The 22994-nt window shown below is 40.4% G+C and overlaps 4 protein-coding genes across 17 annotated transcripts in view; 3 read left to right on the forward strand and 1 right to left on the reverse strand.

Moving 5' to 3' along the window:
* The first annotated feature begins 822 nt into the window (after positions 1–822).
* Positions 823–5879, forward strand: susd3 (sushi domain containing 3). The gene is given in 8 exon segments (XM_085260732.1): positions 823–1528; positions 3077–3271; positions 4143–4287; positions 4778–4868; positions 4870–4945; positions 5036–5133; positions 5136–5175; positions 5178–5879. Coding segments are annotated over 8 exon segments (801 nt in total). The 5' UTR covers positions 823–1452; the 3' UTR covers positions 5258–5879.
* LOC146550847 (ninjurin-1) lies at positions 3891–21795 on the reverse strand. The gene is made up of 4 exons (XM_085260740.1): positions 21626–21795; positions 15437–15674; positions 12545–12715; positions 3891–4251 (listed from the first exon to the last, which is right to left on the reverse strand). Exons 1-3 carry the CDS (start codon positions 21659–21661, stop codon positions 12573–12575), a joined length of 417 nt encoding a protein of 138 aa, XP_085116866.1. The 5' UTR covers positions 21662–21795; the 3' UTR covers positions 3891–4251; positions 12545–12572.
* Positions 6094–10514, forward strand: LOC146550848 (caspase recruitment domain-containing protein 19-like). 7 transcript variants are annotated; one of them, XM_085260733.1, is made up of 7 exons: positions 6102–6259; positions 6872–6917; positions 7378–7523; positions 7615–7771; positions 8248–8316; positions 9546–9611; positions 9741–10514. In XM_085260733.1, the coding sequence occupies exons 2-7, from the start codon at positions 6875–6877 to the stop codon at positions 9851–9853; spliced, it is 594 nt and encodes a 197-aa protein (XP_085116859.1). In that variant the 5' UTR covers positions 6102–6259; positions 6872–6874; the 3' UTR covers positions 9854–10514. The 7 variants fall into 7 exon arrangements, with proteins under 7 accessions (XP_085116863.1, XP_085116859.1, XP_085116860.1 ...); XM_085260734.1 differs by having other exon boundaries at positions 6103–6259; positions 6875–6917; XM_085260735.1 differs by having other exon boundaries at positions 6144–6244.
* Positions 21796–22057: 262 nt separating the features above from the next.
* LOC146550849 (serine/threonine-protein kinase WNK2) overlaps positions 22058–22994 on the forward strand; it is a 42635-nt gene continuing 41698 nt past the window's right edge. For 2 of the 8 annotated variants that reach the window (XM_085260724.1, XM_085260725.1), the window contains exon 1: positions 22061–22656. The gene's annotated coding sequence lies outside the window, so the exon portion shown is untranslated. Of the gene's footprint in view, positions 22657–22994 lie in introns of all 8 variants that reach the window. The other 6 variants (XM_085260726.1, XM_085260727.1, XM_085260728.1 and 3 more) reach the window with 4 other exon arrangements.

The following is a 22994-nucleotide window of genomic DNA, read 5'->3' on the forward strand; positions in this document are numbered from 1 at the left end:
CTAATGCTCAATTTTAGCTCAATTTTCAACCAAGGACCCAAAATGTACCAAGAAAATAACACCCACACCTTGGCACAAGGATATGATGGATCCATGCTTTCATGTGGTTAATGCCAAATTCTGACCCTAATATCCAAATGTTGCAGCAGAAATCAACAGTCATCAGCCAACATCTTTCCAGTCCTTCTATTGTCCAATTTTGGTGAGCCTGTGCAGACTAGCTTCTGTTTCCTGTTCTTAGCTCATGGGTGTGGCACCAAGGGCATCAATGAGGTGCCTATTCCTAAATGTACTGAGTTGCTGCATACGCATTTAGGTATTTACTAAACAGCAGTTAAACAGATGTGCCTAATAAAGTGGCCAAGAAGTGTATACCTGGACACGGAGGTTATTGTTTACAGTGTGAACTGTTTGAAGGAAGCTGTGAGTAGAACAGAGAAGTCAAACATGTTGAATGACTCGAATGTTTGATAACCACAAACTCAACAAAAATGTGACACAGCATAAAAAAGGAAAAGAAAGCGGTGGGGAAACCTTCATTTGTAAAATCTGAAGTAGAATGACGTTAAGAAAAATCTGTGTGGTTAGTTTCAGAGAAACTGTATATTTTTTTAATTTACGTGGAATGTGATGTCATATGATGTAAACAAAGAAAAACCTAATTCATTGGCTCAGTTTAGAGGTGGGATCTCCTTCTTTACCACAATTATACTTTAAATTTCCTCCTTCTAATCGAGGTATTACAACTCTTCTTCTCCGTTTATGTAACGATCATTTAGCCTTACTTTGGAGAGCTGCACTGCAAACTTAGTTATGCTTAGTTTTTACAGCATATTTAAAATGTCGTCCTGCATGTGCTGTATTTGTCCCTGAGCAGGCAACAGTCTATTACTATTGACAATTGAATTGAATCTGTTTTAGACTGGAAAGCTCTAAGGCTGACGTGCTCGTGCTGGACGTTGGTAAACGGATGTAACTTTTGATTGTCTTCTAATAGACCACGTTCACACGTTCATGTGTTTTGCACATTTTCAACCACATCCTGATTTGTACCTACTGAGGTAGACTGTTTTTTGCAGCTGTAGTTAGCTGCAGACCTGAAACCTAACTTGACCCGACATGATTTAATCCGCAAAGTCATTTTTGCTTTGGTCGACAAGGTCTCGACTGATCACTTCATCTCTCGTCGTCCTCTCAAGCGCTCATCCGCTTGCGCGACAGCCAGAGCACAGAAAGAACATTAGAATAAGTGAATGTTACGGTGCAGTGTGGGTGGTGGCAAGCTGTTCACTGGACGAGGAGCGAGTAACATCGCACAGAGAAACTCAAGCGCCGCGCCAGCAGCTAGACTCTTCGTTTCGTTTACCCTGTACGGGGTCCAGAGGAGAACAGCTGCGCCGTCTTTACGCACAACCAGAAGAGCTTTCTGAGAGACGGCTGTGTGTCACCACCATGTCCGCGGCAACAGCATCAATATCAGATGTATCCAGGACTGATACCGCAAACAAAAATGACCGAAATAAGTCAGGTAAGAGAGATGGCATAGAAAAACCAGATGCTATTTAATTTAGACGAAGCCAGCGTGCAGGATCCTCGAGAGACCGAAATGTCACTTGTGCACTGACGCCAGTTTTATTCTGTTAACTTGCGTGCTTCTTGTTCAGGTGATGTGCGCGTCCATGCATGTGTGTGTTTGCTGTAACAACAATTGCACTGCAAGGATTAGTAGCTTAGGGTCCTATGTAATATAAAGACCTGATAGATTGTGTGAACTAGACATCGCAGTAATAAAATGAAACTTAAAAAAAGGGTGGATTGGTGTCCGATTAACGGTTAGTTGATATAATTGTCAGGTGTTATGAAGAAAGACAGAAAGAGGAAACGAAAAGGGGTGGATTTGACGTCAAGCAGCCGGACATTTCACTCTATGTACTGTATGTATGATCATACATACAAGTTACATAAAATTATTCTTCTGTGCACCGAAGTGTGTCTTTGTGGTGGGATCTGAGTTACTAATGGTCTCCGTGTTACAATTTTATCTTGTTTATGGTTTACTATTATCTCTTCTTCTTTTATTTGTCTACCAGCGACTTTTGATATAGTTTGGTTCACTTTATGGTCTGCCACATGTCTTTCTTCAAAGTGCACAACTCCTCCTTGGATATTTTCCTCCAACTTAACCCTTGTGTTGTCCTGGGGTCAAAAATGATGTATGGTAACAGGTGTATGGAAATCCCGAAAAAGTAACCTCCACTAAATCAGTCCCTGTAACCTGTCTGTTTTATTTAAGTGAAAACCAAAAGCAGATATCTCAGAGTAAAGAAAAAAAAATCAAAAATCTGGTTTTGATTTTCCCTAAACCAAATACATCATACTTCCAAGTTGTGCTGGAAACCACCGCCTTCATGTCATTGTGTTTATGTGCATTCCAACTACTTGTTTTACAGTGAAGTCATGCTCTTGTAGACTGAGACTTGTAGACATGCAGGAACTGCTGGTGTACTGAGCTGTCACAGTGAAAGACCGTCCGTCCTGTAATATGCTGAGCTCCATGCTATTCAGTATGATAACCTTGTTTTTTTTTCTCTTAATGTTGCTCCAGATGGCCTGTGTTTTTCCACCAGTCTTGCAGGCCTTTTGTTTAATGATTTATCACATTTCCTTCTTTGATACCGTTAGAATTCATCTCAGCACGGCACTCGGCTGTTACGGGGGGCTGTGTTTTGTCATGCAGTGTTGCGCAGCCCTTTAGGGGTTCAGTGCTGATAGCTATGGAATGACTGCCCCATTCCACACTGACTCTTATCCGCAGTGCCCCCCCAACCCCTTTTTGTTTGTTCATACAGTTCACCTTGAATTATTGTTGTGCAATCTATGAATTCCAAGTTGTCTTATCGTTCCTATGAATACAAATTTTCTTTTGAAGATGCATGAATTATACATGTACCCAAATTTTGGATGAACTTTGTGTGATTAATGCATATTCACAGTATCTCAAACATCATTAGCAGCAACAACTGTAGACATTGCTGCAAATTTTCCACACCAGCTGACCTCCAGCTTTCTGCTTTAGGTAATTCCAAAGCTCAGTGCACACCCATGCCTCAGCCAACACTGGGCAACCACCAGATCATCCAGGGAAATGGCACTAATGTGGGTACCGTCATATCACTACAGTGCCCGGGGAAGCACAAACTTGTAGGCAGTGATATGATGTGTGTCATGGGCCCCAACAGCACCTACTGGACAGGAGACTCCTATTGTCAAGGTAAGTAGAAACCAAAACCTTGAGATGGCAGTTAATATACAAAAAATGGCACATATTAGTAACCCATTTGTAGCCAGGTACATGTCACTTCATGGACCTAATTGCATATTCATTATGCATTACCAAAATGTGTGTGTATGCAGATTAAATGTCTCAAATGCTTTTCCTAGAAAAACTGCAGAGGCTGCAAAACTCCCACTGAAATGTCTGTCAGCTCATTATTCCAAAGTGATGGAATATATATTAAACATTATGTGTAGGCATTCTTGTTAGGGACCAAGTTACACGCAGATGCTTATGTTGTGTTTGGCTTGCACTAATTATGACCTTAATTTGTGTGGGAACACAATGGAGGGAAAATGATGTGCAGTTTGTCGATACATCTCATTAAGCAATAATATTAATGCTACTAACTGGCAGCGAGGAATCATTTCAGGTAGGTGTACAGCCAGCGAGGAAGTGGAAAAACTGAGGGCAGAATTTTAATTCTATTTTTTAGAATCAATCACCATGGGAGAGATGAAATTTTCTGAGTGACACTGAAAGAAATAAAATAATAATAAATTTATATTTTATTGTCCTTTCAGTGATGAGCTGGCAAGAACACTTTGTTGCAAAATGACTTTTTATTTCTGCAAGTCTCTGTTGGATAATGACAATGAAACACTTGTGACATATTACAGCAGTCTGTGAGGTAGACAATATCTGCAAACCTTGTGTGAGGTGGCATTTGAGACTTCTGGTTGTTGTTATGCACAGGTTTTGTAGTATGATGAATGGAATTGTAAAAAAGAAAAATAAAACACTCAGTGCATGAGGCAAAAATCAGTCAATACATCAGTCAACTGGTTCTTCTTCTGTCACTCTTCAGCTCTGTCGCCCAATGATTTTGGTTACCGCGTGGCTGTGGTGGCATCCTTTGTGAGTTCAGGCATAATCCTCTTCATGTCTGTGGCCTTCATCACCTGCTGTTTGCTTGACTGCATCAAGGAGGAAGAAAGGAAAAAGGAGGAGAAGTGAGTTAAGGATTGCTGGAAAAGTTGAAATTAAGTTTTTTAAAAGTAAAAGTAAATCTACTGAGGTATCGTTACTGGTAAAATGTAATTATAAGGAAAGCATACATCACAATACACTGCAAAATACTGGATTCTTTATACAAATAAATATGCATACATAATAAATTAGATGGGTTCTTAGCTTAAATGATTGCTAACCTAAGGGTTATAAGACATTAATGGGACAGGAACACAAAATAAGGCCTGATCTGCTACACAGATGTGTGTATGTGTCTTTATTTTGCTTCTTTGGAGTAACAAGTGGCATTTATATGAAGCACAGAGAAATTCTAACAGTCTAAAACATGACAAAGGCATGGCAACAAAAGGACTGCTTGAATACAATGTATTAATAGATGTATCTACTTATTTACAACCACAGGTGCCAAAATACAATATTAGGTCTGGTGAAATATGAAATACTGACATGTATGGGGTTTTTTTATGCCAGTGACTCAGATCCGTGGCAATGGGAGGAGCCAACCCCAAACCAGGAGAACAACATGTCTCGATATAGTCATAAGGGCCGCAACAACAACAACAACAACACCCAGGAGAATCCGCTTTCTCCATGGGACACTGCTGGCCCTACCCTGTGTGACAGCATACGATCTTGCAGGTGAGATGTGCTGAATTTCATTTGAATGCTCCACAGTGACAACAAAAACAACAACAAAAAAACCCCAACTTCCTGTCTTTTCTTACACAGATGTCACCAGCATTACGCCTATTGTCCTGCCTGCACAAACTATGGCCCCACACCTCCCCCTGCTGCTCTTCCTGGGCACGACTATAACCAGCCTCTCTTACTCCAAATGCCAGAACCTGACCCACCTCAGTATCCCGGCCCTCCCCTGTCCTCCTGTCAAAGTACAAGCCCGGGCCTGGTCCAGATCTCAGCAGGGGGATCTGGTTTGGTGTGGCAGTATGAAGGACAACAGAGCAGTTTATCAGGAGCAAACCTATTAACCGCAGATGAGGCCCCTGGGAGGAATATAAACTCAAACAGGAATATATACCCCAAAGAACTTTCCATAAGGATTATATCAGTGTGAGGACAGCACACAAAAATCATCAATCAAGACTTTGTTTAATATCTAAATCTGTTCAACAGTGTCAGCTGTATAGACGAGGACTGCGTGATGTAAGAACTATATCAGTATGTTTTGGTGTATCAGCAGTGGCGAGATGGCTCTAAAGAGACATTGATCTGACAGACTAATGTGCCTTTTTATGCAAACTGTAATGGCACACTGCCCCCTGTCTGTAAAGAGGAGCCAGTGCATTTTCAGGACGCCAGTCTTGGAGAGAGCTGTTCTTCGGATGTCAAGAGATTTGAGCTTAAAAGGAAGTTCTGCTGCTTGAGGCTAACACTTAAGGGATCTATTGCGATATAATTAACTTTGCTGTCAGCTGAGGAGAGTGTGGGAATCTGGGAAAAGTTCACTCTTGACACGAGAAGAGATGTTGTAAAAAACTGGCGTATGTGTAAATAATAATTTTGAGAAATGTAAATAAATGACAGACGTATAATAATAACAATGAGTGATGCATTGGAGTGGGAAGAGTTTATTTAACAACACGTTTATTATTATTATTATTATTATTATTATTATTATTATTATTATTATTATTATTATTCAAGCCTTTAGGTTAGAATAACCTGATGTATGATTATTTGTTGCACTTCTGTGCTTCAGTGTCTGCTACATAAAGCTGTAGTCCGTCACTGTCTGCCCGGCTCATTAACATCATCATGTAGCCTTGAGGTCGGTCATGTGGTGACGCCACGGCCAAGCGTGCTGATGTAACGGGGCAGCGGAGCACCGACTCACGGGGGAGACCAGGAAGTTTTACCGGGAAGGCTGTCGGTCCGATTGTCAAGTTCACACACGGTGTAAATTTGTCAGTATGTCAGGTTTGTGAAGCGAGGGTAAGATGTTTCGCCTTGTTGTGAGTGCTTTGCGCGTATCCTTGCGCCAGAGCTAAGACTTCCAGGATATCCTACCAGGCTCTCTCTCTGGGTGCGCCACTTGTTGCTGTAAAGTCATAGTATAAAGTAGTTGTTGTTACACATAGTTATTTAGTAGTTTGTCATGGGTCAGTATCATCGTTTGTCCTGATATGCAACCGGTAACTAAATCGGCAGACTTCTGTCATCAGAGGCATCCAGACTTTTATTAAAGACACGCAGCTCCCTCTGTTGTCAGTCTAGTCCTTAGAGATATTATAGCATTAACTGTACATTGGGATAAAGTAAATCCTGTTAAAATATTAAACTAGCCATGTTCTGAAAATAAGGAACTAAGAGGTTTATTCTCTTGTTTAGAAAGGCGAATACAATAGCTGCAAATGTGTCAGTTTCACTACACTTTATAGCTTCTATAGCATAATGTTAGTACTGAAAATCAGCCAACTACAATTTAAGATGCATAAAATGGTGAGAGACAGCAGAAACAGGTAAGGTGTTAGTGTTAATAGTTTGGACTCTGAACCAGTTTTTCCCCCCAGAAATATGCATGAGCATTGTCTGTTTTCTTAAAAGAAGATGCTACACTTAAGAAGAAGACGACAAAGGGGGATCTATGGAAGTAAATATCCACACTGCCAATCATTAAGTAATATAGATATTGTATTTGTCCTGACCACTGTTGATATTCTTATGCTCAGTTGTGTACTTAAACAGGCTACAGGCTGCAGCTGATGAGCAAACATACTACTAATATTTCTGCCATCTGTTCATAAAACATAAACTATTAACTAAATTAGTAGGTAAGTGTCAGATACTGTCATAGTGTTACATTGCATGGTAGTTATTCTCAGTATCGTCATCCCAGTATGAAAGATTCTATGATTCCAAGACGAGCTTACTAAGAAATTACTAAAACTAACAATAAAATCTGCAGCCCTTCTGTTAGGGCTTTGTCGCATGAGCCATTTGTGCAGGGTCATAGCCTGTTTCTGACCTGGTCTCCACGCTTTGACCAGCGCTGGCCTTGACACCCCTTGTTAAGCAATGTCTTTTCACTGTCATCAATCTTCCTTTACTAGACACCGATGGTTACCAAGAGCAGCTGCAGAGTGACTCCCAGTTCCTGTGCTCAGATCAGAGGATGGACACTGAGCTGGTTGACAGACTTGTCCTGCAGCTCAACAGGATCTACCCGCAGATACTAAGTGACAAGGAAGCCCACAGGGTCACTGCAGCTATTTGTGTTACACAAACAAAACAGAAGCATACTGTGCAGATGCGTGCAGTGACTCAATGCAGCCTGTGTCTCCCTGCAGTTCAGGAACCTAAGTGTGCCCACCAAGGTGCGGTTAGCAGACCTCTTGAAGCACCTGCACAGAAAAGGCGAAGAGGCATGCCATGAATTCTACAGAGCCCTTCACATCCATACAGAGGACATCTACTCTAGCCTGCCCAGCAGAGTCAGAGAAAGAGGTGAAACATTGAGCTTTTCTTGGCTACAGATTCCAGATTGGAGGATAGCTGTTTCTTCTCCATAAAGTTCAATTTCATTTCACATTAATTTTATTGCAGACACAACTATTGAACCAATGTCTTTGTGGGACCTAAATGTTCTGGTTTTATCCTTAAAGCATAAGTTTTGTGTCTGCTAAGCCTTTTTTTTTTTTTTTTTTTCAGCACTGGTTGCTTTTTCTACCATGTTAAAAAAAAGTGCATCTTGTATGTTTGGTGTGATGAGGTTAGACAAATTACAGGAGCAGCTTCCAAAGTGTCCTATAAAGGTGGCTCCCCTGCTGTGTCTAGCTTTACATCAGCTTATCCTGTTTAAGATGCAAAGAGAAGCTAATGTGCTGCCTAGACTGCTGTCCAAGTAGCCATTTAACACTTCACAGGTTGTTATTGTTAAAGTGGAATGCTGCATTTTAACCTCTTTTACTTTCTGTTTTTAGAGGTGGCAGATTCAAAATGCACTAACGACAAGACAGTTCGGCAAGAGCGATATGTGCTTAGCGACAGAGGTACATATAATCACCATCATTAACAACAGAAAAAGGGGTTGTTTCTATGTAAATCATTCAAATCTTTAAAATTTAAGAATATTGAGATTTCACAAACTAAAAAAACATTCGTTGATTTTGTACAATGATGTTATACGATAAAGGTTGCTGTTTCTTAGTTATTCTGTAATTATTCTGTAATTATTTAACTAATTCTGCTATAGTTTAGACAATTCATGACATGCTTTCCAGGAAATTGGACTTATTTATTTCAAAAACATGCACACTCTTACTTGCAATCCCTCTCAGGAGGAATCATGCAGATTTAGTTGCATGACGTTCACAAAATACAATCACAAACATGAACTAACAAACAAATGAACAGTGTAATCCATAGGGTGTCACTGACTTGATGGCAGAAAAGCTCACAAATGCACTGCTGTTAATGTTTGAGTTATTCTGTTGATTTATCAGCTTAAAAATATGACTAAACACTAAAAACTGACTTTCAATCCAACAATGGCACTAACTAAGGGGCAATTTGAAAACAAATCGGATACTGGTAATCACTTGTGAAATATATTTAATGATAATATGTAAGTAATGACTCATAAAAGCCCTATATGTGTCATTTTCTTCCTTATCTTGCCTGCATGGCATTTTAAAAATTATTATAGTTTTACAGTTTGTGTGAGTATGTGTCAGGGTCCCTCTGTACCCCCTCGCTGATCCCAAGATAAGCCCCTTAAGCTCAACTAAGCTGTGGACTTTAGCAAACGCAGTTGTCTGTTGAACCTTTTAACCTCTAGCATCAGAATGCCGGCCCCATCACTGCTCTTTACTTCCACCATTCATCATTCCATCACACTGAGAGCTTGAGCTTTGTGAGGGCAGTTAAGCTCATGTATAAAGCAGCTTCCTCTGGCCTGCATTCCTTTGAACAGTCAGAGCTGCATCCACTGGGTCAAAGGTATGTCAGCAGGGAAATGGGTCATCAGAGATGCCGTGAAACACTGACTCCTGATCATAAGTCATACCAAGGAGCTTGTTTAGCTTGTGAGCAAGACAACTTTATGTACACAGAGCAGATTTAGGACTCTTGACTTTGCCATTCAGAATATCGGCTATTATTTCAGTTTGCTTGTGGTATTTAGTTTTTTTTGGATCATCTAATTTATTAAGCAGGTATGAGCCACTGCAGACTGATCAGATAATTGTATAGTTAATGACTTTATTCTCTCCTCTTGCAGGACCAATGTTCTTCCTGAGCTGCTTCGGTTTTGTAGTTGGAATTGCAATACTCTACTATTACGGAGGTGAGTCGTGGCACAAAAAGTGAGAGGGACACAGACTTGAGACTTACTTTACTTACTTTGATCATGTTCAACATTTCAAAACATACCTTCCATACACACAAAACTCAGTTTTTTTGCTCTTCTTTATAGACACAGAGGGTGAAACCTTGAGATGCACTGGAGTGTTTCTTCACTGCTCGGCTGTAAGACTGAGTAAAGATGCTAGAGATGTTTTCATTTCATATGGAGAAGTTGGAAAGTAAAAAAAATGAAAACATCGAGGCAATGAGAAGAAGAAGCCATGAAAAATGTCTTTTTTTCTGTGCCAAACTCATCATTTTCCTAAACCTCAAATACTAATTTATGTACGAAAGTACTAATTGGAGGAACGTAACTTGACCTGACACATTCTGTCACAAATTCTCACAGCGTACATCTGAAATGGCAGAACTATGCAACGTTCTTCCAGAGTACTTGTATGTATGATTCTTGCCTGGATTTCATGTTTGTAGATAGCTATGAATTTCTTTTTTTTTTAAACTAAAATGCTTAAAGCGTAATAATAACCAAGTGTAACTGTGCAGCTGCACTCCCACAAAGCTGTTTTCACTTACTAAAGACTGAGTCGGTTGTTTGGGTGCAACAAACCCAAGAGTGGGCAATGAAGTGTATTTTGAGGAGAGCTTCAAGTAGGAGCATCTGTGTGGGAAGGCTCTTGGTTTGCACTTAATTTAACAACTTGATTTTTTCATTGCTCCGTTTGTTAACGCATTTCACAACAAAAATTTTCTTTTTTTTTAAATACACAACAAATACATGTATGCTCACACCTTAGCCCACTTCCAGTGCCTTTTATGAAATTTGCAAAATAAAGGGCACTCTAATAGTGTTACTTATTTTCAAATAAAGCACAGCAAATTTGGATCACCTGTGTTTGCATCTTATTTTTAGTCTTGTGTAACAAATATTTGACAAAGATCTTTGTAGAAATGGGAACATCATTAATTAAATGCTGTATATGTTGCCGTAGTGTAGCAACAAAGGGGAATTAAAGGTAATTAGGAGTGCATTGATTAGCTTTTCCGGGTTAGTTTCTGGCACTGTTCACTGCACTGTCATCATGAAATGGAGATTATGTTAAATTATTCATCTAATTGATTCAACAGCAGCAACACATACACTAGAGGGCGCTACTTCCTCACTCATACACACACACAAAAAAACAGAAAAATATTCAAGCGTGCTATAACAATGACAATGGGAAGCAGGGATCAGACCTCATTAATGAATAATGGCAATCAATTTGGTTGAATGAGTTAAGCTAACTTGATTAAATGCTCTATTAAATGCTGCTAGCTAGAATGCCTTTGAAATACCCTGATGGGTGCATTTGAATGCTCTCTGTTTCTTGTAATAAACAATGTGCAGGAAAGTAGTCACATCAGAGGTAAGGTCTACATCACAGCAGCAGAGCAGAGGTGTCTGATCTCAGGAGATTATCTGCACTCGGCAGCATTTTTCTGCTACTGTCTTCCCTGCGAAGTGAGAGCAACAGATGAGAGGGGAGTCAAAGAGAGAGGGAGGAGGAATTGGGAGGTGCTAAAGGGGGCTGGAAATGTCACCAGAGTGATTGTTCAGTTCACACTCTGGCATCCACATTCCCACAAGAGAGCTATTAATACACTCGCTTCAAAGGAACTAAAAGTCCTCGTTGATCATCAGCATCCTCTGATGCGCAGCCCCCACAGAGTCACTTTGTTAAACTTCAAGACAGAGCGGTAGGAGCCATGGATATACATTATGTATATATATCAATCTACAGATCTCCTCCAAGTGAAGCTGTGTGTATCATCAAATCTGGCTTTCAGTGTGGCTGTTTCCACGGTTACCAATGATAGTTGTAGGGGAGGAAAAGGATGAGATTGCGACGTTTTGCCATCTGAAAGGTGCTTCCTCACAACCACCTTGGAGAAATTATAGATAGCTGCATGAATGCGATTACGGTTTTTAGCTGATAATTATGTGAAACAGCCTCAAATTTTCTTTACTGGATATTTATGTCAAACCACTCAAGTGTATAAAATGAGCATTTGCTTGTGCTCTAATTGGGGTTTCAGTGGCATTGCTGCCTAATTAAGGCTTCTGTTTTAACAAGTAGTTCTGCCGGGGTCTGTGCTCTCTTGACTCTGACTCACCAGCTACTTCTGGTCCAAAGAACCACAAACAAAGTCCGGCTTTGCTCGTCACAGAGGGATTCATAGCACAACCAAACACTGTTATAACTGAATGTTAGGCATGACACCTGTGGGGTAGAGTTGATAGTAAAGTTAAAGCTGTGGAGGTGGGTAGTGGTTTTGAGGCGGATGAGGCCTGCCCTGTGCTGCATACATGTGCTCAGCACACCCGTTAAACATGATCAAACGTCATTGGTGCAATTAAAAATTAAAGAGTGTTCAGGTGTGTGTGTGAGACTGTGCATCCATGTCTGGCTAGTGCGTCGGGTCACTGTCGGACAGCATAGGAGACAGACAGCATGAGGTCACATGGTCCTGACTGCTGCTGTCTCCACTTTCCTGTTTGTCCATTCAGAACAAATGTTGTGTTGTTTACGTACCAGACCTCTTTGTCGCTACGGCTGTTTCTCTCTTGTTCGCTATTTTCTCTCGGTGCCTGCAGCCATGCGGGACAATGATTTTCTGGTAAATGAACAGCTGTGTATTTTGTTCGAGTTGTTTTCTGGTGGAAATTTCTCTGCGAGCCTGGAGAGGTCACTGTGTTTGTAGGTCATGTAGGTGATTGTGAAGGTCCGGTCAGAAGAGGAGTAGAGCAAAAACATGCTGACGACATGAAAGTTTTTAGGAGCAAACTGCAGAGTAAGGCAGGAGAGAAAATACCTGTTTGAAAAGAGAGAGGGGAGCAGTGAAAGACTGTGAAAATAATGCATACACACATACATAGATGTGCCTGTGTGTGTGTGCGTGGTCAGTTGCTGTAATTTGTTCGATGGACTCCAAAAGCTGTGATGAAGACGTTGACCACCACGATGATGAACACCAGACCTGTAGCCAAGTTTTCCATGAAGTTCAGCCTCTGGTGTTTTTGCTCATCATTCAGGTTCCATCGAACTGTGAACAAAAGCAGAACAACACACAACTCAGATAATGTCTAATTGCACAACAATCTACTCTATTCTGGGACTAAAGCCAACTCATTATGGTGCAAAGATTTACTGTCAACCACAAATCTATATTTACTTAATTCTGGGTTCAGAATGCTCATACATCTATTTGTGTCTTTTATTTTATGACGCAAGCATGTAAGGAAACAATGCAATATTCAGTTTTTCATTTTTCACTTAGAGGAAACTCAGATTAAAAAAAAAAGTTAGATCTACTGCAATCAATTTACTATGTTATTAAAAATTTTAGCTCATTTTGAATTTGATCACTCAAAAAAGTTGGGACAGGGAAATGCAAAACGCTTTAAAAGTAAATGGTACTTAAATGAAACAGCTTAAGGAACATTTTGCAACTAATTAGCTGAATTGGCAACAGGTCAGTAACATGACTGAGTACAAAAAGATCATCTTAAAGAGGCAGAGTTTGTCAAAAGTAATGGTGCAGTAGGCAGAGGCTCATCAGTCTGCAAAAAAACTGCGTCTACAAATTGTGGAACAATTTCAGAATAGTGTTCCTCTTTGTAAATCGTGAAGACTTTGAACATCTTATCAGTTACAATTCATAACATCGTCATAAGATTCCAATCATTTGGAAACATCTCCGTGCACATGGGACAATGATGAAAATCAATACTGGATGCTCGTGATCTTTGGAATCTCAGGCGACACTGCCATAAAAAAACAGACATGAAATTGTCATGGAAACCAAAAATGTGGCAAAAAAGACCCAGAATTATTTAGCAGCTACAATCCTATATTTCAGAATAAGACAAGAATGGAACAGAATTCCTCTCCGAAAAGTCCAACAACTGGTCTCCTAAGTTTCAAGACATATATGGACTGTTGTTAAAAGAAGAGACGCTGCTACACAGTTGTAAACATGGCCCTGTCTCAACTTTTGTTTAGACCTGTTGCTACTAACGGCATCCAATACATTTGTTAAAATAGTATAGTTTCTCAGTTGAAACATTTAATACGTTTTCTATTCTTCATAGTGAATAAAATATGAGTTTGTGAGATATGCAAATCATTGCATTCTGTTTTTATTTGCATTTAAAATAGCTTCCCAACTTTTTTGGAATTGGATTTGTAACAATAGCGTCCCCCAATGTAAACATGTATATGATGTGATACATTTACTATACATCGCAGGCATAAATGTCACACAGGGAAAGAAAACAAGTGTCAGGTTCAAATCACAGAGAAAGAACAATACAGGGGAAGAAAACTGATCAAGGGAAGCTTGTATTTCCTATATGCAACTGTGTCATTTCTTTTGTGTTTTAATAGCATCATGGCATGTGTTAAATGTTATGAAAACAGCTAATTAGTGTTGTGACAAAGACATTACTATGGTGTCATCAGCAGTACAGGGAGTGGCCTGTGAATAATGGTCACATGAATGCATATTCATACAAATGGGTGTGCAGTAGCCATGTATATGTGCATGGGTGTGTGTATTTGATGGAAATTACCAGAGGTTAAACAGCGTAAGAACGCTTCCTGTGATGTGTGTGTGTGTGTATCTGATCTGTCTTGGTGGGGGCTAGAGTCTGGTTGGGGTGGCCAGTATGTAGGCCGTTCACATCACGCACCACTGGCTTCATTAGAGAGAGCTGGATCCAACGGGGAGGGAGGGATGTGAGGACGAGAGGCCAAAGAAGTTCAGAAGAGTAAACAAAAATGAAGAAAAGAGTAATGAGAAAGAAATGTGTGTGATATTTTGGTAAAGGCAAGGGATGCTGTTTAAGTCTGGTGAAGGAGGTCAAAGGGGCAATGAATGAGTGATGACTCTCACGTGCTGGATGTGTCTTATGGACATGTGACGTTTTTAATGTGAATACCTCAATGTGCAAATGTCAGAGTTAATAATATCTGATTGTACTGTATACTCATACTGTAACAATGTTGATGATGATATAATATTTTTTTTGCAGAAATCTGAGCAACAAGGGAGGAAATATTCATTTGGGCGTGCTTTGAAATATCTGATTGATAATTGATTATTTTAAGATTTTTTTTCAGCAGTTTCACAGAGGAGGTAGATAAGACATGTGGGGTTGTTAGTTTCACACTAACCAAACAAAACTCACTTTATTTACTCATCCATCAACAGCTGAGTCATTGTGACTGGCTTAAAGTTCATTAACCTGTTGTTCAGTGTGTCAGGGAAAAAAAACTAAATTAGTTTATTTATCCCCAACTTATATTATTTTTATTTACACGCACAAATTTTTCAACCCGAGATATCAGCAGACCTCCTAAAAAATTGTTGCTGCATCTGTCTCTTTTTGGGCTTTTCTCTTTGTTCCAACACATGGAGATACATACATACTGACACATATTGACACATTTACACACATACACAGCACCTCTCCCAACTCCCAGCAGTGCTGATATCAGCAGTAAAACCTAGTGAACCCTTTGACCTCTCAGTCCTGGTTGCTATAGAGACTGAATCCAGCTCCTAATAGGTTGTTTGTCAGGAGTCAGTAGACTTGACATTTATGGGGGAGGGGGTGCATTGTAGGGCAAAATGTGGCATATAGATCGCTGTAATCTTGCTAGAATAGGAAGGATGAAGTGGGCAAGTAAAGGATGTGAGATGCCAGACAGCAAAAACACCTCTGATACACCAGAAGGGCTCAGGCTATGTTTACTTTCTCACCTATGAAGATAAGCAGGACCCCGACTGTGATCTGTAGACACAGAGAGATGCTGATTAGGGTGATGGTGGGGGTGTAAAAGTGGAAGCTTGGCCCCTGCTCCAGGACAGCTTTTAGCTGGGAGGCATTGGCCATCAGCAGGGCCACATCCAGCATACTCTCAGCTGCACTCTTCTTATTGGCATAGTGGTTCATGTTCAGAGGAGCTGGGCTTCTGGGCCAAGCATCTGGATGGGTGGTCTGGGGGAGAGAAGAGAGTAATTGGCACAGAGATAATGTTTATGGCTTGCAGATAATGACAGAAAGAAGAACGCCGGGAAACAAGCAGAAAGGCTTGCTCTGTGCTGTGTTTTGTTCTTCCAGTAGAGCCAACAAGGCATCATTTTGATGAGACTAGCAGTAATTTTGTGTTTCCTGAGCACGGATGGTGAGGATCTGGTTATCATTCTGACCTAATTAGAACAACAACAGCCATTACAGAAGAGTGACCTTTGAAAACAGAGCCATTAGTACAGCAAGGAGATACTGGCAATCCGGTAACAGTACCATTAAAACATGACAAACACGAAGTCAGCATATGCCGTTTGTGCGAATAGTTTCAAGCGATCACTTTCAGTCTGCACATTTTCTCCTTCACTAGTGTCATATGAGCATTGAGCTCTGGGCATTTTATATTGCTTCTATGAGCCTGCGCCGCACTTGTTGCCCTCTATTCCAGTATTTGTTGACTTTATAAATCAAAACAGTCAAATGATTGATTTTCTTATCTGTAAAAAAACCTATCAGTGTAGAGTAATAGAGTGATCCTTTGTTCATATTCTGCCCATATCACATTCTCTTGAAGCTTGATGGACAGCTGCAGAAATGGGCTGAGCAAAAACAAGAAGAACCAGTGTTATATGATAGCAGTTTACCTCAGTTTGCCCATCTTTTGGCAGGTAGAGCCTTCAGCTATCAGGACCTTCTCTTGTGAAACCTACTCTCAGTTTTGGTTCTGAAGAAAGACACCCTCTCTACTCTTAAAATTAATCTTTCACTTTCCTTTTTGACAAATCTAAGAGTTTCATCAAGTTCCTTTAGTTATGCTGCTCTAAACCCAGGGTGCTAGTGGATGCACTGAGCACTTCTTCTTCGCTCCTCGCTTTTACTTCCCATACACTCATAGGCCACTGCTGCATCTTGTTAACTCTTATCTACTTTCTTCAGCAGTTTCTGTGATGTCCTGCTCGTGGCTCATCGTGCGCCTATGGTCCTCTGTCCAGACGGCAGTCCCTCTCTAAGCCTTGTTCTGCCAGAGGGTCTACCTGTTGACAGGGAGCTTTTCCTCCCCACAATTGTTGGGGGATCTTTGGAGTTCACTCTCTAATATTGCATGATTTTTACCTTACCTTGGGATGACTGTTGTTGTGAGCTGGTATTAGCTTTAAGCCTAATCTTAAAATTAGAGAGGCTATCTGTCTCCTGGATCCAAACTGGGAGCCAGAAGTCTGAGAGTAAAATGCTCTTTTAGGGTGATAGGGTGATACTATGAGGTCTTTAAGGTAAGATCCAGCTTGAATATATGAACTGAATTGAAATAAATGTTCACTTCAGAACAAAATGTGCTTTATTATTTTGTTATATTTTATACTCAATAAACCAGGGACTTAGGAAGAGAGGTGAGTAAATATGGTAATTCATTTCTATGATTAATCAGCAGTTGATCAAAAGCGTTTAAGAAAGTTACTTTTACTCTGAGTTGTGTAACCTATCGATTCTTGTGTGGGTGAGCGTGATGCAACATTAGATTAGCTCAGTTGTGAGTGTGTTTGTGTATTCACTCCATGTCAGTGGACTATGTACTGCAAAGAGAGAACCATACATAGCCACTGGACCAGAAGGTTCTGGAAAAAAAGTTATCTTATTGGTGAATACGGAGTCTGTCTCTATAAAAAATGATGGCTCATTACACCTGAGAACCACATTTTAAAATTCAGTGGCGACAAGGTCAAAGCATGAATGCCAATGCCAATGCCTCTTTTTCTTTGAGAAGGAAAAAAAAAATCAGCAGTCTCTTCCTGAACACCAAAATCTTCCGTTTTTATCATAACACTCCCTGCAGCTGCAGAGAGCATAGTTTGTCTGAGATTAACCAAACTGCAGAAGTGGTGCGAGCTGTCTTCCCTCTGCTCGAGGGATAAAGACAAAAAGAAAGGAAAGAAAAGCTGCACCCTCTAATTTACCATGGATGAGGCTACAGCTGAATTACAATGTATTTAAGAGATTCACAGCAATCAACTGGCATGGGTTAACTTGATGTATGAGGGGAAGTACACTCTGAACAGAAGGTGTGGTCGATGGGGTTGGTAATGATCTGGTACTCTGGTTGCAGTAATTATTTAGATTTTTTTTTTAATCCTGTGATAACCACTGGACAAGCCATGTTTAATTCTCTTAATAAATCTCTGCTTTTTAGAAGATGTATTAAATGGGTTACTGGCCAAATTCATCATCTGGCATTCTACTTATCAGTTTAACTTTTATGCTTTATCATAGATTCATGTGAACACTTCAGAGACATCTCGGCAGTATCCAGCAAATGCTAAAAAAAACAAACAAAACAAAAAACAAAATGTGTTTTTTCCTTTCAACTCAAAGATCCACTGCACTGTGTTACACCTTCACAACGAGGAATTAAAACACATTTTAGGACATGCTTTGTGAAGCCAAACATGCATTTTCGCTGGAAAGCAATGTGGTGTGGCAGGGTGTCCTGTGACTGTAATCTGCTCCAAATACCACAAATGGCATACTGTCATGACGTGTCAGGGTCAGCCTTTCTGCTCTCACACACTGACATAGGTTTTTCAAAAAATACAGCCCTTTATCCCAGAGTCAACAGACCACAGTGAGATAATACTTGTTGTGAGATCGCAGGTTGGAAATATGGAGTCACTATGTCTATTTTTTCCAAAAAAGAACTCCTTTTTGACATGTGCGTAGGCCAAATCTAAAGGTCATTTCCTCTGTCTGCCCAAGCTATTTATCACGATTAATCCTGCTGTCTACTCGCATCATACAGCTGGCAAAATAGCACAACAACTAATCACAGCAGAGGAGACATTCAGTGCAAAAATGATAGCAAATACAGGCTCTTATAATGTGTCTTACTCAACAGCTGTGAGTGGAGTGGAGGGATAACATGCAACAAATTATTTTTTTTAAAAAGAGAATGTACGTGATCCTGGTTTTCGTTTCGTTCACAATTGCATTTTTGGACAGAATTTTATATCCCAGAGAAACCCAGTGCTTGTCAGTCATCTAGGCACACCAGATTTATAGCTATCTAAACTGTAGGAAAAAAAAGAGAAAAGTTCTCATTAAATCAGTTGTGCTGTACTGGTTCTAGGTTTCAGTGCTGATTTTTGTGATGAATTATTCACAGTGCATTTCTAGTCTGAATCAGTCTCGGGGGAGATACACCGAGGGGAGAGAAGGAGCAAGGTAACCAGGGAGGGGGAGATAGTCAGAGACATAAAAGTTGTTTGGATCTTAACTCTCAGTTATGTGTCACTGTGGAATAACAGATGAAATCATGTAATAATATTTAACATTATTCAGTTTCTGCTGTAAGGTGTCACTAACACTACAATGTGGGAATGAGAAGGGAAACCAGCTAATCAGTAAGTTATTTATATAGGGCTTCTTCAAACAATGAATGTTGACCTAAGCGCTTAACTGAGCAATTGAAATCATTCCTATAAATCACATAAATAAAACTGAGAATAAAACTGGTTCTGCTGGGGGTTTCTTCCTGTTAAAAGAAGGTTTTTCTTCCCACTGTCACCAAAGCGCTTGCTCATAGGGGGTCATATGATTGTTGGGGTTTCCTCTGTTTTCTTTGTATTATTCTAGGGTCTTTACCTTACAATATAAAGCGCCTTGAGGCAACTGTTGTTGTGATTTGGCGCTATATCAATAAAATTGAAGCTGAATTGAATTGAATGAGAAAATATGACATTATTTTACCTTTCAACCCGGGTTGCAGAATGCAAAGGATTACCAAGGGTGAAAAACAAATAAAAGACCCTTCAATTCACATTCGCTACTTCTCATATTTTTTTAATGCTAAAGCTAGATGCAGAGTTGTATAATACATGCTTTTTACAACTTTGGAAAGACTGCAATTTCTTAATTCCCGTGATTTAACCCAAACCTCAGATCAAATAAATCCATTTTTCATTGTGTATTCAGAAGCAAATGAACGTTTTGGCTGATTTCCCAAAAACTAAATGAACTCATTCAACTTGCACACCTAATCCTAAACTTTTCTCCTTTTCCCATGTCGTCACACTAACTGATTACACCCGCATGTAAGTTACTTAGAGAGTATGCAGTGCCTTTAGCTTTGTATTGTTAAGCTCTGTGTCTGACATGTAGAAAGCTCTTCAAGGCAACAAAGCAAGACACCACTTAAGACAGTGAAACCGTACATTTATTATTTAGTTAATTGAGCCCGTGTTCAGCTATATGATGAAATGCTAAATTAACTCTAACTGCATGAGTGAGTATTTCACTTACTTTTTTTTTCCTCGTGCATAAGCACTTCTTTGCTCTCCATCCATCATGTCCTATCAGCAGCCTTCTTCTCTCACTCACCTCAAAATCTGGCCAGCTTCCAGATGACAATCGACCCAACTGTAAATCTAATTTCCATGAATCTCTGTAGAGCTTTTAGTTTTACAGCCTTGCACAAAGCAAAGCAAACATGACTGTTTCTGAGTGTGGTCTATGCAGCTAAGGCACTTATGGTGGGAAAAAAAACCCCAAACAAATCAAAAACACTTTCTCATTTAGTGAAAAGCTGCAGTTTAAACTACGGGTTATCAAAGAAAGTGAAATCTGACTCATCTCATCGGTCTTAGATTTCAGTGAAAGGCAGGCAAGAATATTAAAAGCCTGCAGAAAGTCTTCCTGTGAGATATTCACCCTACAAGAGCCACGGATTGAAAAAAAAAACCCACTCATATTGACTCACACTGGTGGGGGACACATTGTAAATGAGATCAATTGCTCATTTTATCGAGCGTAAGGGTATTACATTTTGCAAATGCTGGCTGAGCTCTGACTGTTGCAAGGAAGTATCTGTGGCTGCCAGGGTCTCTCTTCCTCCTGCCTTCTTCCTCAAATTCACACACACACACACACACACACACACACACACACACACACACACACACACACACACACACACACACACACACACACACACACACACATCTGAAATTAAATGGCGCTATTAAGACAGTGACCATGCGGATAACAGAGTGAAGTCCATTTCCCTGCCCTGTAAAACTGGATGCTGCACATTAGATGCAGGACTGAACTACTCTTAAATGGCAGCTTCAATTGCCTAATAAACTAAAGTAATCAATCTGTGAGCTTTACAGTTGTGGCATGAAGCAGGATGATGTAATACAAAAGTAAAACCTTGTGTCTGTTTTTATGTGTGCATTTAAGCCAGTGCACTGGTAACAAAGGAGGGCATTCATTGTTTATAAGGTCACTCAGGTACCAACAATACTTCACCCCTAAGCCAGACCAGACTGTCATCTGACCCAGCATGCTTGCAAAAGACTTTAAGATGTCTGGTCAAATGCTTCTGCGGAGACATAAAATCCGTCTTATTCAGCACCACTTCTATTCTGCAAAGCGTATGCACCTCTGAATGTACCTCACATGCAGATGACATGTAACATGAGAAAAGGCACAGAAGTGGCATGGAAGCGCAGAAACCGCAGGAGGTGGATACTTTTACACGATCGGCTTACAATAAAAAGTAACAACCGACAACTCTGGGTACAGAAATGACCACGACAATGAATCAACACTTCTTGCAACAAAAAATTCAACCTAAACAAAAATGATTGCATGACAGCACATTTCCCAAGTGCCCATATCCAAGCGATTGCTTTGCGGTCCGTGCATTTTTGCACTGTATTAACACTCCTTCTATTCTACTGTATAAAAGCATGCAAAACAGCAAGAATACTCTTATTAATCAGGTAATCTTTCTTCGTGCATCTTTTATTTATTGCACTTGTGAGCATGTCAATTTGTATGATCAATCTACTTAGCCTATAGACATCTATAAACCAGAGGATTTACATTTTCCCTCGATGAATGTTAAAAAGGGGCTGCAAATATCTTACCTCGGTGCCACTTAACCTGTTGATGCTGCTGCTCATTTTTGCCCTGTGCGAAGAGCTGCTACACCTCAGATGCAGGCTGCAGCAAAGTGGCAAAATATCCTGTAGGGGTAGAGAAGACTGGACCCGCAAGCACGTAGCCAAGGCTACGTGACAGAGCTACTGATGCACGTGTAACTACTATATTATAGTGACACAACAGCAGTGATAATGGAAAAATGTTGTTTCAACAGCAGGCTCGGGAGTTAAGACACGTGACTGAGTCTGCAAAGGGTGTGAGAAATTATTTATTTATGTTTTCAATTGCTGTGTAATTTACTTGCACTGACTCTAATCAGCCTTTGTGTCACCCCGTGTCACTCTGTCTGTTGGACAGCACACAATATGATGAGTAGGCTTTCTGTGGCGTCCCAGAGTGCCGTATGATTGGATGGACCATTCCCCCCACCTCCACCCTCCTCCCTTCTATAGTCCTCACCAGGGGCGTGGAGCCAAGCGAACTGAATGGGAAACACATTTGGTGTACCTCACCGGTGCACTAACCAAATGGTGGAAGGCGATGACAAGCGCAAACAGCTGTTGGTTTAAGTTAACTACCGAGGGGACTACAGGAAAAATAAAAAAACCCCGAGTCTTAAAGCGACCCGTGTGTGCTATTTACTTACGCGGCAGCGAAGAAGAAGAAACAGTGGGGAGAGTCGCATCGGGAGCTGCAACCGAAGAGAGGGATGCGGGGACTTAAAAGGAGATAAATACAAGAAATTCGTCAGTTATTTCTTGTCAGCATGTGGTATGTGTTCAGTTAAGAAAGCCCGAATTTGTTTGCGGTCGCTGGGGCGGCTCCTGTGCTTGAAAATGGAGATAATATGCAGATAGGGCGTTTTTGAAGTCCACCTTTTGTCGTGGACAGTCGGCTAACGTTGGCGAGGATTTTTTTTGAGTGCTGCTACTGGACCTGGCAGGTTTGTCTCTGCTGTGTGTCACTAGCGTCAGTTATACTCGAGGGTGTTTTTTATGCCCCTTTTTTGAACAAGGTAAGTCGTGCCTTATTTTTTTAATGTCAGTATTTGAACGTAAGATAATATTGTGGGTATACTGGGGGGAATTTAGTGCTAGCTAGTTGCCAAACTTATGTCGCCGAAGCCAGCTTGCTAGTTTCTCGGTCACCTGGACGACGATGGCTTCTGGAAGCAATGCTTTAACTCCTGGGCTTGTCTTTTTGTCAACCCCCTCTTACTGACAGCAGCTAACTTCACCTCAGTGATTATTACCATGCTTAACGCCCATCGATAGCTTTAGCAATAATGTATAACTGGGGCATATCGTATTTCTTTTGCAGGTTCTTTTATTATTATTATTATTATTATTATTA

This window comes from Mchenga conophoros, linkage group LG20 (genome assembly GCF_057382185.1).
Source record: "Mchenga conophoros isolate Kocher_MC1m ecotype Shallow Benthic linkage group LG20, M_conophoros_male_GT1.1, whole genome shotgun sequence".
Classification (NCBI taxonomy): domain Eukaryota; kingdom Metazoa; phylum Chordata; class Actinopteri; order Cichliformes; family Cichlidae; genus Mchenga; species Mchenga conophoros.

Excerpts from the sequence above, each read along its gene's own strand:
- LOC146550848 (XM_085260733.1), top strand. The coding sequence starts at position 6,875 with ATGCTACACTTAAGAAGAAGACGACAAAGGGGGATCTATGGAA. Across the intron at positions 6,918-7,377 it reads ACAAAGGGGGATCTATGGAA|ACACCGATGGTTACCAAGAG; the intron begins GTAAATATCCAC and ends TTCCTTTACTAG. Across the intron at positions 8,317-9,545 it reads ATATGTGCTTAGCGACAGAG|GACCAATGTTCTTCCTGAGC; the intron begins GTACATATAATC and ends CTCCTCTTGCAG.
- LOC146550847 (XM_085260740.1), bottom strand. The coding sequence starts at position 21,661 with ATGAGCAGCAGCATCAACAGGTTAAGTGGCACCGAG. Across the intron at positions 15,675-21,625 it reads ACAGGTTAAGTGGCACCGAG|ACCACCCATCCAGATGCTTG; the intron begins GTAAGATATTTG and ends TCTCTCCCCCAG. Across the intron at positions 12,716-15,436 it reads GGTCCTGCTTATCTTCATAG|TTCGATGGAACCTGAATGAT; the intron begins GTGAGAAAGTAA and ends TTTTGTTCACAG.